General features: G+C 47.2%; 1 protein-coding gene across 3 annotated transcripts in view; it reads right to left on the reverse strand.

Annotated features, from left to right (window-relative positions):
* Positions 1-18831, reverse strand: part of gpcpd1 (glycerophosphocholine phosphodiesterase 1) — a 93724-nt gene that overhangs the window by 17038 nt on the left and 57855 nt on the right. For all 3 annotated transcript variants that reach the window (XM_072505955.1, XM_072505945.1, XM_072505961.1), the window contains 3 exons: positions 18563-18617; positions 12228-12320; positions 6920-6997 (listed from right to left, as the gene is read on the reverse strand). In XM_072505955.1, coding sequence (XP_072362056.1) covers positions 6920-6997; positions 12228-12320; positions 18563-18617 — 226 coding nt within the window. The remainder of the gene's footprint in view (positions 1-6919; positions 6998-12227; positions 12321-18562; positions 18618-18831) is intronic.

Raw genomic sequence — 18831 nt, forward strand, 5'->3', positions numbered from 1 at the left:
TGCAACCTGTGCCAGGCTCAGCCGGATACAATTTAAGGTTGTTCACCGGGCTCACATGACAGTGGCCCGGATGAGCAGATTCTTTGGGGTGGAGGACAGGTGCGCAAAATGTGCGGGAGGACCGGCCAACCATGTCCACATGTTTTGGACATGTCCAAAGCTTAGGGGATTTTGGCAGGGGTTTGTGAACCTCATGTCTACGGTGTTAAAAACAAGGGTTTTTAAAGACCCGGGAATCCAGGAGGAGAAAGAGGCAATGTTCTGGCCTTTGCTTCCCTCGTAGCCTGGAGACGGATACTATTAGCATGGAGGGACTCAAAGCCCCTGAAGTCGGAGACCTGGCTATCGGACATGGCTAGCTTTCTCTGTTTGGAGAAAATCAAGTGCTATGTTTATGGTTTCATGTATATTGTTTCTTTTGTTGTTGTCACTATACCAAAAATACCTCAATAAAATGTTTATTAAAAAGAGGAAGAAAGGGCAGCACGTTATCGTAGGAAGTTATTTTGTTTTGAAAAAGGCAGATGAATGCCTCGTTAAAAATAATATGGAGAGGTTTGGGCAGCAGAGATCGAAGGAGTTTTCTTTCTTCTCCCATGCACACAAAAGTGTACCGGATCTATTTTTTCGTTTTGGATAGGGCTTTGTTGGCGGGAGTGGTAGACACAGAGTACTCGGCAATCGTGGTGTCGCACCATGCCCCATACTGGGTGGATTTACCAGTGAGCAAGGAGGGGGGCCAGCGCCCGCACTGGAGATTAGATGTAGGACTGTTAGCAAAGAGGAGGTATGTGTGCGGGTGAGGGAGGCTATCTGGAATTATGTGGAGATAAATAACAGGGGAGGTTTCGGCAGCAACGGTTTGGGAGGCTTTGAAGGCCGTAGTTAGAGAGGAGTTTATTTTGATACGGGTGCATAGGGAGAAGGTGGAGCTGGCAGAGATGGACAGATTGGTTAGGGAGATTCTTCAGATAGACAGGAGGTACTCGGGAGGCCCCAGAGGCGGGGTTGTTGAAGGAGCGGCAGAAGTTGCAGATGGAGTTTGGTCTGCTATCTACAAGGAAGGCGGTGGGACAGTTGAGAAAAGCAAGTGGGGCAGTGAATGAATATGGGATGCCAACAGGATGTTAGCACACCAGCTTAGGAAACGGGAGGTGGCTAGAGAGATAGGGAGAGTGAACGATAGGGGGGGGGGGGGGGGGGAAGAGAGACCAGATGGGATTTGTAAAAGGGAGGCAGTTAATGGCTCTTAAATATGATCATGATGCTCTCCAAGGGTAGGGAGGTGGAGGTAGTGGTCGCTATGGATGCGGTGAAGGCCTTTGACCAGGTGGAGTGGGAATACCTGTGGGAGGCCCTGGGGCAGTTCAGGTTTGGGCAGGATTTTGTTGACTGTGTCCGGTTGTTGTACCAGGCACCGGTGGCGAGCATCTGGACAAACCTAGGGAGCTCAGAATATTTTAGGCTGCACCGGGGGTCGAGGCAGGGATGTCCACACTCTCCCCACTGTTGTTTGCTTTGGCTATAGAGCCACTGGCAATGGCACAGAGCATCAGAGAAGTGGCAGGGGATAGTGTGGGGGGGGGGGGGTGGAACACGGTCTCGTTATATGCGGACGACCTACTCCTGTATATTTCTGACCCGTTCGGGGGAACTGGAGAGATTATGCGGATCTTAGGAGAATTTGGCCAGTTTTCAGGCTATAAATTGAATATGGGCAAGAGTGAGGTCTTTGTGATTCAGGCGAGGAGAGGAGATGTGTGTGTGTGTGTGTGTGTGGGGGGGGGGGGGGGAGGGAATGCCATTCAAAGTGCTTGGAGGAGTTTGAACTGCCAGGAGGGAATGGGTTCCGTTATCAGTGAGGAACTTTGCAGGGCAGCAGGTCTCGACCTTTCAGCTTCTACCGCCCCAGGGGATACAGGACAAGGTAGTTTTGAAACCGGGAGTGGGGGAGGGGAAGGTCTCAGAAATTTATAAAGAGCGCATGGAGTGGGAGGGAGCCCAGCTAGAGAAGGTAAAGCGTAAGCGGGAGGATGAGTTAGGCAAAAAACTGGAGGCAGGTCTGTGGGAGGATGCTCGGAGTAGAGTCAACACGTCCTCATGTGCCAGGCTCAGCCCGAGGTGGTCCACCGGGCAGATATGACTGTGGCCCGGATGAGGAAGTTTTTTTAAAAAGAGGTGAAGGACAGATGTGGGCGGTATGCGAGAGGGCCCGCAAATCACGTCCACATGTTTTGGGCATGTCCGAAGCTTAAGGGATTCTGGTAAGGTTTCGCTGTTGTCATGGTACTACAGACAAGGGTGGCGCCAAGACCAGAGGTGGGGATTTTTGGAGCATCGGATGACCCGAGAGTCCAGGGGGAGAGAGGCTGAAGTTTTGGCCGTTGCCTCCCTGGTAGCCCGGAGACAGATCTTATTGGCATGGAGGGGCTCTAGCCCCCAAAATCAGGGGTGTGGGTTAGTGACATGGCCGGGTTTCTCAGGCTTGAGATCAAGTTCGCCCTGAGAGGATCAACGTTATGGTTCACCCGGAGGTGGCAGCCGTTTATCAACTTCTTCGGGGAAAATTAAGCGGTTAGCAGATACGATAGGGGAACGGGGGGTGGGCGGTAGTTGAGGCAGAGAGGAGATGGGGGGGACTGGGGAACTGTGTGTGTAAGCCATGTTGGCTGAGTATGGGTGTTGGTTGGGGGTGGGGGATGTTATTCACTGTGTTACGTTTGCAAAATGTTTTTTAAAAAAAGATGGAAAAGTATGAGCTTTCCATAATAGAGCCAGGTAATCAAGCAATGTGTGGAATATTGTTTTCAATTCTGCTAAGTCAGTAATGTCACGTCTAGATTAGTTGAATACTCGAAGTTGCTTTCTGAGATGAATCTCAAATTCTGCTAAATTATCTTCAGAATGTCAGGATAAATTTACCTTTTTCAGAGATTAAACAAATTGAACACAACAGTGGAAATTACATGCGAGTTGGTGGGCAACCTCATCCAATACCCTTTTTAGATCCACATCTGTAAAATGTCCTTATCTAGCATTACCAACTTATTTCACCTTTTAACAAAAAACATTTCAAGCATGTACATGAACAAATTCTACCTAGATTGCTGATGGTGCGTTTAATCTACTGCCCTCAGGAGTATATTTTCACACCACCTACCGGGGACTGTACACCTCCGAGCCCCCAACAGGGACACGAGAATTAAACAGTTCCTAGACGGACTGGAAGTACCAGTTGTGGGGGAAGACAGACTGGGGGAGCAGGAAGCACCAATAGATCTGGGAAAAATCAGAGAGCACCAGCTCCATGCAGGCGGGGAAGGCACCAGGACCCGACAGGTTCCCGGCAGACTTCTCCAAAACATTAGCACCAGTCCTGGCCCCACACCTAAAGGACATGTTCGCAGACTCACTGGCATGGGGCACCCTGCCCCCCACGCCAGCACAGGCCACAATTTCACTGATACCCAAAAAAGATAAAGACCCGACGGGATGTGGATCATACAGACCCATTTCACTGCTGCATGTGGAAGCAAAAATACTCGCAATGGTCCTGGCCAAAAGGTTGGAGGGCTGCGTACCAGACACTGCAAAGAAGGAAAATCAAAGGGGACTTGGCTTTACCAAATCTACAATACTACCACTGGGCAGCAACGGCAGAAAGAGTGTGGGGATCATACAAGAACCCGACATAGATTGGGTACAAATGGAGGGGGCCTCCTGTAAAGGAACCACCCTCCAGGCCCTGGCTACAGCAGCATTTCCAACCTCCTCAACAAGATACACAACGAGCGATCCAGCTGAGACAACACTTAGGGATAACTAAAATGTCCCCCCAGGCCCCCATCTGCAGCAATCACAGATTCCCCTCCAGCCATGCTAGATACTACCTTCAAAAGATAGAGGCGGGACGGGAGCACACTGGCAGTCAGGGACTTTTATGTGGGCCACAGACTGGCAACACTGGATGAACTGACGAGTAAATGGAAACTAGCAAAAGGACAGGAAATGAGACACCTCCAAATAAAACACTTTCTCCGCAAAGAGACAGTAGGGTACCCAGGGACCCAGAAACAACACCACTAGAGGACCTGATAGGCAGAAGCAGTAAGAATGGGGGGCTATGTGGGAAAATATACAGTTACTGGACAGAGCTCAAACACCACTGGACGAGACCAGGCAAAAATGGGAGGACGAACTGGGGACAAAGGTAGGGTGGGGTCTCTGGAGTGACGCTAACTCCACCTCCTCTGCGCAAGGCTCAGCCTAATGCAACTCAAAGTGGTGCACAGAGCACACCTGACCAGAACCCGAATGAGCTGGCTCTTCCCGGAGGTTGAGGATAAACGTGAACGGTGACAGAGGGGCCCGGCCAACCACACCCTCATGTTCTGGGCTTGTCCCAAACTTGCTGGATCTGGACAAGCTTCTCCGAGGCAATGTCCAAGGCTGAGGGGTGAGGGTGAAGCCGTGCCCGATGGTGGCAATCTTCGGGGTATCAGAGCAGCCAGAACTACACATGGGGGGGGGGGGCTAATGCCCCTGCTTTCGCTTCCCTAATTGCATACCGGGAAGTCCTGCTCGGCTGGCGATCAGCAGCACCACCCATAGCTGCAGACTGGCTTGCTGACCCTTCGGAATTTCTCCATCTGGAGAAGATTAAATATGCCATCCGAGGGTCAAAGGAAGGCTTCCTGGATACTTGGGGGCAGTTTGTCAGCCTGTTCCAAAACCTGTTTGAGGCCAGCAACGAGGAGTAGGTCAAGAATAAAAGTACGAAGATAAATGAAGAACCAAAGTACTGTGCAACGGGTGGGAGTGGGGGGGTGGTGGAAGGGAAGAGACTGAAGGAAGGCAGGGAAACCACAAAGAAGAGAAGAGGATGGAGAGGGTAACCCCCCCCTTGCCTGAAAATAAAAGCCGGAGGGGGGGGGGGGAAGGGAGAAGAGAACAGGCGACTATAGGCCGATCTCGAGGGCGGCGAAATGTATATAGGGCCAATTAAACTAAAGACAAAATAAACCTCTTGTACAATAAAGTAAATTAACACTGATAATAAAAATGTGATACACAATAGTTTATAAATGAGAAATGCCAATAAAAAGATTTCAACAAAAAAAAAAAAAAAAAAAGAGTTTATTTTCACAGGAAACTCTAAAAATATTTTTATTACCAGTGGAATAAAACAATAATATTTATTAGTGTCACACGTTGGCTTACATTAACACTGCAATGATATTATCTTGAAAATCCGCTAGCCTGTTTGGGTACACGGAGGGAGAATTCAGAATTTCCAATTCACCTAACAAGCACGTCTTTCGGGACTTGTGGGAGGAAACAGGAGCACCCGGAGGAAACCCATGCAGACACGGAGAATGTGCAGACTGCACAGGCAGTGACCCAAGCCGGGAATCAAATCCACGTCCCCGGCTCTGTGAAGCAACGCTGCTAACCACTTTGCTACCGTGCCGCGCATCATAGAAATATAAAACTCAAAGGTACTCGGTGCACAGATGCAGGCAAAGCATTTACTGAGATTCTCTTAAATTCCCTTTTAAAAGAACCAAACAATAGACATGGAGAAGAATATTCGCTCAAACCCAGCCGGCAGTAAAATGAACTTTTATTCATCTGCAGCTTGTCATCTAGTTTCAAGGGAAAGTAATTAAATTAGTCTTCCAAAGATTGCTGTCGCTATCGCATTTGCAAATCTCCTACAATTAAATGATTTACTCAAATGAGATCATCAGGAGAAAGATAAAAATGGAATTGCAAAAGCACCGCATTAAAATGTTCATTCTCCTTATTTCACTGCAATCTTATGACACCATGTTAGCCATATGACACCCGAGAGACCAGTGATTTGCAGTACTATACAGCCATAATAAAAGGTTTCAGGGTTGCTCTACAGAGTGACTTTTGTACTATTATTGACCCGATATGCAAAAAACTGGTGACTTGAAATTCTACAAGCAGTACCTAGGTAAAAGAATTTGAAAGGAGGCCACAACCTAAATGTTTCCATTAGCAAGATAGACAAGGCTCAGATGCTGTTTTCATCATTACAGAGTTCCCTCAACTTTTACCAGCTCCTGCATTACAGACTCACCCAATTTGTTGTCCATTGTTTCACATGATTTCAGTTGCCTCATTCACATGCCAAAGTATGGCAAAAAACACATTGTCAGGGGACTGATGAGGGGTGGGATGGTTCATTCCTTCTGTTACACAAAGACAGTGGGCTGGATTCTCTGATCCTCGATGCCAAAATTGCGTTTGGCGATGGGGCGGAGAATCCCCGATGCCGACAAATGCGGACTCAGTGCAGCGCCGCTACAGTTGGGAATGGGCCGATCCACCGGGGGGGGGGGGGGAAGAAAGAGAGGAGAGACTATATTTGCAGGCTGGGTCCGCGGGCAGCATCCGTCATGAAGAACGGTGCTGCCACTGCAGTCCGCCGCCGTCCGCATGCTCCGGGCCATATCGGTGGCTAAAGCTGGGAGCTCCGTGCTGACCACCACCACCCCCCCAAGGAATCGGTGGCCGTTTTGCGTCAGTTTGCCTGGCGTAAAAATCCACTGTTTTCACGCTGGCATGGGGACTTAGTCTCCCAAACGGAGAATCCAGCCTAGTGTGTTTGAAAGCGAACAGAATAATGAAATATTAATTTTCACTTACCCATACTCCAATATCTCTGGGACTTTGAGAGATGTTTTTCACATATCTGAGGCTTCTAATCCTCTTGCTAAAGCAGAGGCTTTTCTTTCTACTGAACTAACCAAGCTTAAGCTGATGTCCATTTCGCATGCAAGTTAATGATATTCATCCAGATCAGTCTACCAAATCTTGCTCGTCAACATTAAATACATGACTGCAGTGCAGAGCACGGTTAGATATTCTTAATTATAATGCTTCGTACCTTTAATAGCTGCAACTGTTGAAATGTAAGTTCCTTTACTGGAATTTCAAATAATTCTGAAGATTCTTTGTCCACTTTCTGAAACCATACCAACCACAATAGAGACATAAGCAATGCACATGACCGAAATAAATCAGAACCGTTCAGAAAAACCACAACCTCAAAAGGATCAAGAATGAAAGGGCAGAGATTTAAAGTGATTTGGAAAAGCAGCAAATGAGAGATGAGAAAAAAAAAAACACATTTTCACACAGGAAGTGGCTTGGGTCTTGTAAGGGTCCTTCCGGTTTATTACATTTTTAAATAATCTTTATTGTCACAAGTCGGCTTACATTAACACTGCAATGAAGTTACTGTGAAAAGCCCCATGTCGCCACATTCCGGCACCTGTTCGGGTACACAGGGAGAATTCAGAATGCCCAAATGACCTAACAGCACGTCTTTCGGGACTTGTGGGAGGAAACTGGAGCACACAGAGGAAACACACGCAGACACGGAGAACGTTCAGACTCCACACAGACAGTGGCCCAAGCTGGGAATCAAATCTGGGACGCTGGAGCTGTGAAGCAACAGTGCTAATCACTGTGCTACCATGTCGCCCATTTCTTTTTTCCTTTGCTCCCATACAAAGTGGCAAAGATTAGTGGGAGACTAGAGGACTGGGAAATCTTCAGGGGGCAACAGAAAGCTATTTAAAAAAGCTATAAATAAGAGTAAGATAGATTATGAGAGTAAACCTCTCTTTAAACCTGTTCAGAATATAAAAATAGATAGTAAAAGCTTCAACAAACATATATAAAAAAAAGAGTGGCTAAGGTAAATATTGGTCCTTTAGAGGATGAGAAGGGAGATTTAATAATGGGAGATGAGGAAATGGCTGAGGAACGGAATAGTTTTTTTGGGTTGGTCCTCACAGTGGAAGACACAAATAACATGCCAGTGACTGATGAAAATGAGGCTATGACAGCTGAGGACCTTGAGACGATTGTTATCACTGAGGAGGTAGTGATGGGCAAGCTAATGGGGCTAAAGATAGACAAGTCTCCTGGCCCTGATGGAATGCATCCCAGAGTACTAAAAGAGATGGCTAGGGAAATTGCAAATGCACTAGTGATAATTTACCAAAATGCACTAGACTCTGGGGTGGTCCCGGCAGATTGGAAATTAGCAAACGTGACACCACTGTTTAAAAAAGGAGGTAGGCAGAAAGCGGGTAATTATAGGCCAGTTAGCTTAACTTCGGTAGTAGGGAAGATGCTGGAATTTATCAAGGAAGAAATAGCGAGGCTTCTGAAAAAAAAAAAAAAAGAAAATCGCTTATTGTCACAAGTAGGCTTCAGAAGAAGTTACTGTGAAAAGTCCCTAGTCGCCACATTCCGGCACCTGTTCGGGAGGCTGGTACGGGAAATCTGTATGGAAATTGTTGCATTAGACAGACGCAGCATGGGCTCATAAAGGACAGGTCGTGCCTAACTAATTTAGTGGAATGTTTTGAGGACATTACCAGTACGATAAGATAACGGGGAGCTAATGGATGTGGCATATCTGGATTTCCAGAAAGCTTTTGACAAGGTTCCACACAAAAGATTGCTGCATAAGATAAAGATGCATGGCATTAAGGGTAAAGTAGTAGCATGGATAGAGGATTGGTTAATTAATAGAAAGCAAAGAGTGGGGATTAATGGATGTTTCTCTGGTTGGCAGTCAGTAGCTAGTGGTGTCCCTCAGGGATCAGTGCTAGGCCCACAATTGTTCACAATTTACATAGATGATTTGAAGTTGGGGGCCAAGTTTGCAGATGACACTAAGATGAGTGGCAAAGGAAAAAGTGCAGAGGATATAGGAAGTCTGCAGAAGGATTTGGATAGGTTAAGTAAATGGACGAGGGTCGGGCAGATGGAATAGGGTCGGGCAGATGGAATACAATGTTGACAAATGTGAGTTATCCATTTTGGTAGGAACAGCAAAAGGGATTATTTAAATGATAACATTTTAAAACATGCTGCTGTGCAGAGGGACCTGGGTGTGCTAGTGCATGAGTCGCAAAAAGTTGGTTTACAGGTGCAACAGGCGATTAAGGCGATGAATGGAGTTTTGTCCTTCATTGCTAGAGGGATGGAGTTTAAGACTAGGGAAGTTATGCTGCAACTGTATATAAAGGTTGTTAGTGAGGCCACACCTGGAGTATTGTATTCAGTTTTGGTCTCCTTACCTGAGAAAGGACGTACTGGTGCTGGAGGGTATGCAGAGGGATTCACTAGGGTTAATCCCAGATCTGAGGGGGTTGGATTAAGAGGAGGAAGTTGAGTAGACTGGAACTGTGCTCGTTGAAATTTAGAAGGATGCGGCAGGGGGGAGAAAAGAGATCTTATAGAAACATAAAATTATGTTTGAAATACCCTGCTCGTCAGGACACTGTGTTCCAAGGTTTTGTTTTTGGAGAAAAAAAAGGCCAGACTCCTCAGCACCGAGTGCCAGACTCCTCAGCACCGAGTGAATCGGAGGACCAGGTTTGGAGGGAAATTGGCAGCATGGTGGCTGGCACTGCTGCATCATGGCACAGAGGATCTGGGTTCTTTTCCAGCACCAGGTCACTGTCCGTGTAGAGAGTTTGCACACTGTCCTCATGTCTGTGTGGATCTTACCACCACAAGCCAAAGTTTGTGTAGGGTAGGTGGATTGGCCACGCTAAATTGTCCCTTAATTGGGGGATGGGGGGGGGGGGGGTGGATGGAAATGAATTGGGAATTCGATATTTTAAAACAATTTAAAAATTTTTTTTTATAAATGGTGGGTTGGTTCCTCCGTGATGTTTTTTGAAAGAACTGGGCAAAAGGCGTTTAGACCTTGGGAAGTGAAAGTAATGCATGCAGCACGATAGCACAGTGGTTAGCACAGTTGCTTCACAGCTCCAGGGTCCTAGGTTCAATTCCTGGCTTGGGTCACTGTCTGTGCGGAGTCTGCACGTTCTCAGTGTTTGCATCGGTTTCGTCCGGGTGCTCCAGTTTCCTCCCACAGTCCAAAGACGTGCAGGTTAGGTGGATTGGCCATGCTAAATTGCCCCCAAGTGTCCCAAAAAAAGTTATTTGGGTTTACTGGGTTACAGGGATAGGATGGAGGCATGGGCTTAAGTGGGGTGCTCTTTACAAGGGCCGGTGCTGACCGGATGGGCCGAATGGCCTCCTTCTGCACTGTAAAATTCAATGAAATGTTCTCTCTCCTGCTTGCTAAAGTGAAAGAACTGTTTTATTATTCTGAAAGGAGAGAGTGCCCTGCACATCTTTTGTTGTGAAACTGAAATGATGCTGAATATGGAGAGAAGGTAGGCAACTTTGCCAGAGAAAACCATCTCAAGACTAAAAGAAAAAAAAAGCACCAAAACGAAAACCTGAACTTCAAAGACACTATTGGAAGTCATCCCAGTGCAAAGTTACTCATCCTTTTAGTTTTATTAATATTTTCTTTCCCTTTCTACCACCCTTTCCCCTTTGCGTTGTTTGTTGTGTGCATGTGGAAAGTGGGGGCAGAGAAAAGGCACCAAGTCATGATGCTCGGTTGGAAAGCCTATTGCCTTCTTTTGTACCTTAGCAATTCCGTGATTCCATTGTCACAGAAGATAGTTTTAAAATTAGTCAAGCGTCACAAGAACCAACAACATGCAAATTCCTTCACGAAAAATAAAATAGAATCCAAAACTTAGACAAGCAGTATGTTTGTTTTAGTGCTATTCTGAATGACCTAAAGCAGGCCAAGCTTTTCCAATGGGGTAATAAATTAAATTATTTTCAAAACACCAATGCAGTTGGAATACTTTATTTTGATATTTCACTGGCACAACAGCAGCAGGTAGATTGCCAGGCAGTCTAAAGTTAAAGTATAACTTGTAATATCAAACAAATAGCCCTTGTTGACAGAATACAAATTGGTTTGGTGGATGGAATCATTTTTTTTTTTTTTTAAATTAGAAATTGGCACTGTACTCAAATATTGAATTTAAATATATGTTTGCATTTCTTATTAATTATCCTTTTGGGGGGGGGGGGGGGGCAAGCATTCAACTGTTCAACTAGTGTCAATATCAAATACTCAACTCCCCATAAATCTCAATATTACCAACGCCTCAAATGACATTGCCATTTTTAACACTAAACCTGTAGCATTAGACCAAATTTGCAAATTAATACCAAATGATACGCAATTTTATCCTGTAGACTGTCACTATGCAATGCAGCAAGTTTATCCATGTTAATTTCTTGTAAACTCCAGTTATTAGGAAGAATACTTTATCATTCTAGATTATTCTGCACAATAAAATTAACATTAAGACCCAACTGAGTTAACGGCATCATTCTGGTGACTGCCAAACTCAGGACAGCAGAACTGCGAAGAGGGTGGGATTAACGGTTTAGGTCGATGGCCTTTCACAAAAAACACAAAATAAATTTTACTTGGGATGTGTCAAGATCAAACGTCAGAATTCATGGATTATAATCAGCTTCAGGAAGTGTATCCATCTGGAGGTCAACCCCCCCCCCCCCCGCCTCGGTGTGGCTGGGGAAATCTAATGGAGTTCCTGTATTTGGAGACGGTGAAATTTGCTCTTGGGGCAGATGAGGGGTTCCACCAGAGATAGGGGTTTGCTGGTGTTACAATTTGGGGATCTGGTTGCCGGCAGCGGGTTGGGGGGGGGGGGGGGGGGGGGGGGGGGTGTTGAATAAAAATATAGCTTTTACAAAGACCTCCTGTCTGAACTTGCTTGGAGTTTTGGAAAAAGAACAGCGAATATCAGCAACAGCGAATATCAGCAACCCAGTGGGCCTTTTGGGATCAAGAAATTAAAACTGCTCACCCCAAGTTACAAAAAAAACAAAAGGTTTATTGAAAGAAGGAGTTAAAGTGAAAGTGGTTGCTGCAGGCACAAAGCCACATCACAGACAAGGTTTCAAAAAAAAGTACCCGGAGAAAATTAACACTTAGCATATTAGCTTTAATGAAAAAGAAAAGAAAACAGAGGCCTGGAGCTGTTCTGTAGCTTTCAAGCCTGCGAGTATCAAATTTCTTCAGCAAAACAAATATTACTAAGTAAATTGAAACACTAACACTAACTTCAAGCAGATGTATATTTTCACAAGGTAAAGTACTACCATCACCTAAAAGTGCTGTGTTTTTCACACTACACTGAAAGAAAGTCACAAAACAGATATCTCAACGTTTGTAACCATGTTAAAGGCCTGCCGTTTCCAACAATGTTGTCAACTGGCTGAAGCTCTCTTACATGCAGACACTGCAAAAATGAAAAATTGCATACCTTTTTCATTGATATACAACAGGTAAGATCGTGATATACAATAGGAACATGGTCTTTTGAAAGATGGACATCAAACTCCACGAAGGCAGCACCCTGCAAGAAATCAAATACATCTCTTTATATTCTGGGTACTTCATTACAATTAGCTAGTATAACGGAAAGTCCGGTAAAGTAATCAACTCATCAATTTCATGCTTTTTACAGAAGCTTAGTAATAGATTCTGGTTTTTAATTAATTTGCACAATGGAATTACATTTCATTAACTAAACTTCTTCAAAAAAGTCTCGTCAACATTCTGTAAAAACCAGGCAGGAAAGATGAGTGGAATCAGGGCTTCAGATAGAGATCAATATAAATATTGCCCTTTACGTAGAAGTTGTCTCAAGTTCCCCACATTTATTCTCTTACAATCCTATGTCATGTTGCTTGACTGCTCCAGTCAGCGAAACATCAGGCTTCTGCTCAACACCTCATTCATGGCTCAACCAAAAATCAAGAGAGGAAAGTACTATCTAAACACAGGTCTTGCATAAATGCTTTAATGGTTCCCAACTAATTGCATAAGTAAACATGGTAGCATTTTGCACAAAACAATGGATCGATGCATTTAAACTGATGATTAAGAGAGGAATGACAGACATTGGGAAAACTCCAACTTCTTGTCATTAGTTCCAGGGGATCTTTCACGCTCACTTGAACCATTACATTAGGTATTGAAAACAAAAATCTATAGTTTGAAACTAGGCCATAAACTTAACTTCTTAAGTCTAGCAATATTAGTTTAGATCAAAAGATTCATTTTGATCAAATATATCCATAAAATTAACATTTAAAATAAACTTTTGGTGAAACTTTTAATGCCCCAGAAAAGCAGTTTTGACCTCCGGTGGCGGCCATGGAGTGAAAGGTTGCACATTTGGCAGCTCCCGTTCATGGTGGTCTTTGTGGCTTTTACACCAGATTGTTGCAGGAATTTTGTAAAGTAAAGGTGGGGACCCCCAGTTTATGGAGCTGTGGCCCAGAAAGAAAACCGCAAAAGGAGGAATCAGAAGTTGGTAGTGAGTGAGGACCAGATATTAAGTGCGGAAATCGCAGGTGCCCGGCCCAGTCAGCTCAGTGGTCGACGGACCAGTTGGTGAGCTTGCTAAATGAGAAGTTCATTCAACAATGTAAGGTGTGTGTGGAGGACCTGGCCCAGGCGGAGGACTCGATCAGGGCGATGGTTGACCACGTGGAGGCGAGACGGATGACCCAGGGACAGGCGATCCAGAGGCTGGAGGAGCTGGCAAGGGGGCATGAGGAGCAGTCCACCTCAATGGCAGCAGAGATAGGGATGCTGCAAGACCAGCAGAAGCGACTGCTGGAGAAAGTGGAGGACCTGGAGAACCGTTCTCGTTGGCAGAACATTTGGATCGTGGGTCTGCCGGAGGGAAAAGGAGGATCGGATGCTGGTGAGTATGTGGGGAAGATGTTGGAGAAGCTGCTGGGAGAAGGTGCGTCCAACAAGCTGCTGAAGGTGGACCGGGCCGACAGGGCTCTTATGCGCAAGCCACCGAGGGAGATGGTGGTACGATTGCATCGGTTCCTGGACAAGGAACGCATTATGAGGTGTGCCAGGCAGACGAGGCAATGTACGTGGGAAGATGCCGAGATCCGGGTGTATCAGGGCCTGGGAACGGAGGAGGGCGAGCTTTAATAAGGTCAAGTCGACCCTGTAGGAAAAGGGAATAAAGTTTGGACTGCTGTACCCAGCCCGCGTGTGGGTGACCTACGAGGGTCGGGAACTGTACTTCGGCTCGGCGGAGGATGCGGTGGACCTTATGAAAGATAATAAACTGATGAGAAGGAAGACCTGGAACCTTGACTGTGGGGAACTGAGCCTTGTAAAACTTTTAACTTGCGATGTTTGGACTGACTTTCTAGGTTCTGTATATATTTTTTCCGTTTTTATTTCGATTGTTTGGGATTAGGTTAACAGATAGTACTTTGTTAAGGGAGGAGGGGTGGGCTTTTGTGCTCGGACCTTGGGGGGAACTATTTGTTTGTTTTTGCTTCCTGCCATTGTTTTGATTGTTTGCATTAAGTGCAGGGGAGGGGAACCGGGAAAGGGGGGGGGGGTGAAGATGCTGGGCACCAGGGGTGAGGGCTGCCAGGCTACCGGGGAGGGCTAGTTCACGGAAGCAGAGTGGGGGGTGAGCTAAAGACCAATTGGGGGGGGGGGGGGGGGTTAGACTGCTAACGGGAAGGGGATTTTTAAGTTGGTGGAGGAGAGTTGATGGTGGTAGCTGCCTGGGGGCAGGCCAGGTGAGGTGCAGGATATGGGCCAAGGACTGGCCTAGGAGAGGTTATGGCTGACCGGCAAGGGGGGGGGGGGGGGGGGGGGGGGGGGTCGGGGTGCATCCCCCCCACTAGGCTGGTCACGTGGAACGTTCACAGGCTAAATGGGCTGGTCAAAAGGGCCAGTGTGTTCGCACACTTGAGGCAACTGAAGGCAGACGTGGCCATGCTGCAGGAGACACACTTGAAGGTGGGGATCAGGTTAGGTTCAGGAAGGGATGGGTCGGGCAGGTGTTCCATTCGGGATTGGACCGAGGGGGGTGACAATCCTGGTCAATAAAAGGGTGGCACTCAAGGTGGGGACTAGAGGCGGACCCATGGGGTAGATTCATCATGGTTAGTGGAAAGCTGGAGGAAATGGCCGTAGTATTGGTGAATATATATACCTCAAACTGGGATGATGTCAATTTCGTTAGGAGGTTGCTGGGGAAGATCCCGGATCTGGATTCACATAGACTGATTATGGGGTGAGATTTTAACACTGTCCTGGATCCGAGACTGGACCGGTCGAGTCCCAGGCCCGGAAAGGTCTCAGCAATGGCAAAAGAGCTACTGGGCTTTATGGAGCGCATGGGAGGGGTGGACCCATGGAGATTTGGGAGGCCAAGGAGTAAGGAGTTTTCATTCTACGCCCATGTGCATAAGGTGTACTCCGGGAAAGATTTCTTTGCGCTGGACAAAATGCTGCTGATTGAGGTGGTGGACACTGAACATTCAGCAATTGTGTCAGCCCACACCCCACAATGGGTAGACCTACAAGTGAGCAAAGGAAAGGCCCAGCGGCTGCAATGTCGGGCTGTTAGCGGAGGACGAGGTGTGTGAGCCGAACATTTACAGCTGGACAGGAGGTATGCAGAGTCTCCGGATGAGGGGCTTCTGAAGGAGCTTCTCCGGATGAGGGGCTGCTGAAGGAGCGTCAGAGACTGCAAATGGAATTTGGGCTCCTGAGGAAGGACAGCTGAGGAGGGTGAAGGGCCAGTGTCTGAATATGGGGAAAAAGCCAGCAGGATGTTGGCGCATCAGCTGAGGAAGCAAATGAAATGAAATGAAAATTGCTTATTGTCACAAGTAAGCTTCAATGAAGTTACTGTGAACAGCCCCTAGTCGCCCCATTCTGGCGCCTGTTCGGGGAGGCTGGTATGGGAATTTAACCGTGCTGCTGGCCTGCCTTGGTCTGCTTTAAAAACCAGCTATTTAGCCCAGTGTGCTAAAACCAGCCCCAGTGATGCAGGAGGCGGCGAGAGAAATTGGGAAAGTAAAGGACACGGGGGGGGGGGCAAGAGAAGAGAAGGAGGAGGAGGAGGTTAGGTGGTTGTGGATCGGCTGGGGTGAATGATGTGATTTGGGAATTTTATAGTAGACTATACAAATCGGAACCCCCAGCAGAGGAGGAGGGTATGAAGCAATTCTTGGGGGCGGACTAGTGTTATGGAGGATAGATGAGGGAGTTGGTGGAAGGCTTGGGAGGCCCAATCAGGCTTGGGGAGATTATAGACGGATTAGGGGCGATGCAATCGGGTAAGGCTCTGGGACATGATAAACGGTCGAGTTCGACAAAAGGTTTTCCGGGCTGCTGGGGCCAATCCTGGTAAAGGCTTTTAATGAGTCCAAGGAGCTGGGAGTGCTGCCCCCAACGTTATCGCAGGCATCAATTTCCCGTATTCTGAAGCAGGATAAGGATCCAGAGAACTGTGGATCGTACAGGCCGATCTCCCTTTTAAATGTGGATGCTAAATTGGTGCCAAAGATCTTGGCCACGTGCATAGAGGACTGTGTCCCGGAGATGATAGGGGAGAACCAGACGAGGTTTGTGAAGGCACATCACCAGACATACAACATTAGACGACTCTTAAATGTGATAATGCCAGCGGAGGGGCGCGAGGTCGAGGTGGTGGTAGCCATGAATGCAGAAAAGGCCTTTGATCGTGTAGAGTGGAAGTACTTGTGGGATATCCTGGGTCCGGCTGTTATATCAGGCACCGGTAGCGAATGCAAGGACCACCTGGGACCGGTCAGAATATTTTAGTTTGTGTAGGGGGACAAGACAGGGGTGACCACTCTCCCCACAACGGTTTGCCCTAGCCATAGAGCCCTTGGCAATGGCACTTAGGTAATCGAACATCTGGCAGGGGATAGCGAGGGGATGCGGACAACTTGCTCCTTTACATAACAGACCTGTTTGGGAGGGGGGGGGGGGGGGGGAGAAATGGCTGGGATTATGGAGGTATTGGAGGAATTTGGTCCGTTCTCAGGCTACAAATTATACATGGGTAAGACTGAGGTGTTCATGATCCAGGCATGGGGCAGGAGGAGACCGAGGGAATTACCGTTTAAAGTGGTGGAAGGAGTTTTAGGTAGTTGGGGATTCAGGTGGCAAGGGACTGGCGTAAGATCCACAAGTTAAAATTGGGCAGGCGGCTGAGCAAATGAAAGGGGACTTCCGCAAGTGGGACATGCTCCCGCTGTCACTGGCGGGGAGGGTATAGACTGTGAAGATGAGAACTCCCGAGGTTGCTATTTGTGATTCAATGTCTTCCAATTTTTATCCAAGACATTTTTCAGGAAGATGAACGCGATGATCTCGGGTTTTGTATGGGCTGGTAAGGCCCCCCGGGGTGAGGAAGGTCCTTTTGGAATGGGGGCACGGCCCTTCCGAATTTTATTAATTATGACTGGGCAGCGAATATATCGATGGGTAGGAAGTGGGGGACAGGTCGGTGTGGGTGCGAATGGAGGTGGTACCCTGTAAGGATAAGAGTTTGGAGGCTTTGTTAACGGCAATTCTGCCATTCTCACCGGCTCGGTACTCCACAAGCCCAGTGGCAGTGGCAGCCCGGAGGGCGTGGGGGCAATGGAGGCAGCACATGAGGCTGGAGGGGGGTCGGTGTGGTCACCGATCTGTGACAACCACCGTTTTGTTCTCGGAGGGCTGGACGGGGGCTTTAGAAGGTGGCAGTGGGAGTGATCAGAGATTTGGTGATCTCTTCATTGAAGAGGGTTTTCCGAGCCTGGAGAGATTAGGAGTTTGAGTGGGAACGGATTTCAGTACCTACAAGTACGGGACTTTGTCCGGAGGTAGGTTCTAAGCTCCCCTTGCCTCCCTCTAAGGGGACTGCAGGATAAGGTGATGTCAAAAGCAGGGGTTCGGGAAGGGAGGGCCTCGGAAATATATAAGGAATTGATGGAGTGGGAAGGGGTCCCAATTGGGGAGATGAAGAGGAAGTGGGAGGAAGAGTTAGGCGGGGAGTTGGAAGTCGGACTATGGGAAAAGGCCTTGAAGAGAGTCAATTCATCCTCGTCATGTGCCAGGCTTCAGTTCAAGGTGGTCCATAGGTTTTTTGAGGAGGTGGAGGACAGGTGTGGGCAGTGAGGGGGAAGCCCGGCGAAACACATACACATGTTTTGGGCGTGTCCGAAGCAGAGGGGATTCTGGTAGTGATTTGCGGACGTCATGTAAGGAAGGGGTACTTGAGTCCAGAGATGGCAATATTTGGTGGGGGGGTCGGAGGATCTGGGGGCCCAGGAGGGGAGAGAGGCCAATGTTTTGCATCCCTGATGGCCCGGAGATGGATTTTGCTGGGGTGGAGGAACTCGGAGCCTCCATAGTCAGGGGCTTGGGTCAGTGACATGGCAGGGTTCCTCAGGCTGGGGAAGATTAAGTTTGCCTCAAGAGTCTCAATTCAGGGGTTCACTGGAGGTGGCTGCCGTTCATGGACTTCTTTAAGGAAAACTGACCGTCAGCAGAAGGGGGGGGGGGGGGGGGGGGGGGGGGGGAAGAGAGAGAGAGAAAGAAAAAGGAAGGCATGGCATTGTAGAATAAGGATAGGGAATCTAATATACGGGCAGTTAAGAGGTAGGGCGGGCAGGAAGTTGGGTATGTTATTGTGATGGTGTTGCGTGTCTGACCGCTTTGTTTAGAATGTTTAAATGTTAAAATTATAAATGCTTCAATAAAATATTTTCTAAAAAAAGAAAAGCAGTTGTTTATTCTACTTACATGACTAGCGGCATTTTTAAAGGAAGCTATTGTGTTTTCTCGAACCTTTGCGAGGCTGAAACACAAATTAAAAAAAGGTGAGCACTATAATACATGTACACTTTAATCATTTCAGAAATTACCCATGAAATTATCATTTTTACTAATTCCCAAGCATTAGTAGGCATTTTGGTTTAAAATGGAAACAAAGAAAACATCCCCCCAAAAATGAATGACACTTGTGTTTATTGCTGAGACGCCAAACACAAATACGACAGGTTGCTTCGGGA

The sequence above is a fragment of the Scyliorhinus torazame genome, chromosome 1 (assembly GCF_047496885.1).
Source record: "Scyliorhinus torazame isolate Kashiwa2021f chromosome 1, sScyTor2.1, whole genome shotgun sequence".
NCBI classification, from domain to species: Eukaryota; Metazoa; Chordata; class Chondrichthyes; order Carcharhiniformes; family Scyliorhinidae; genus Scyliorhinus; species Scyliorhinus torazame.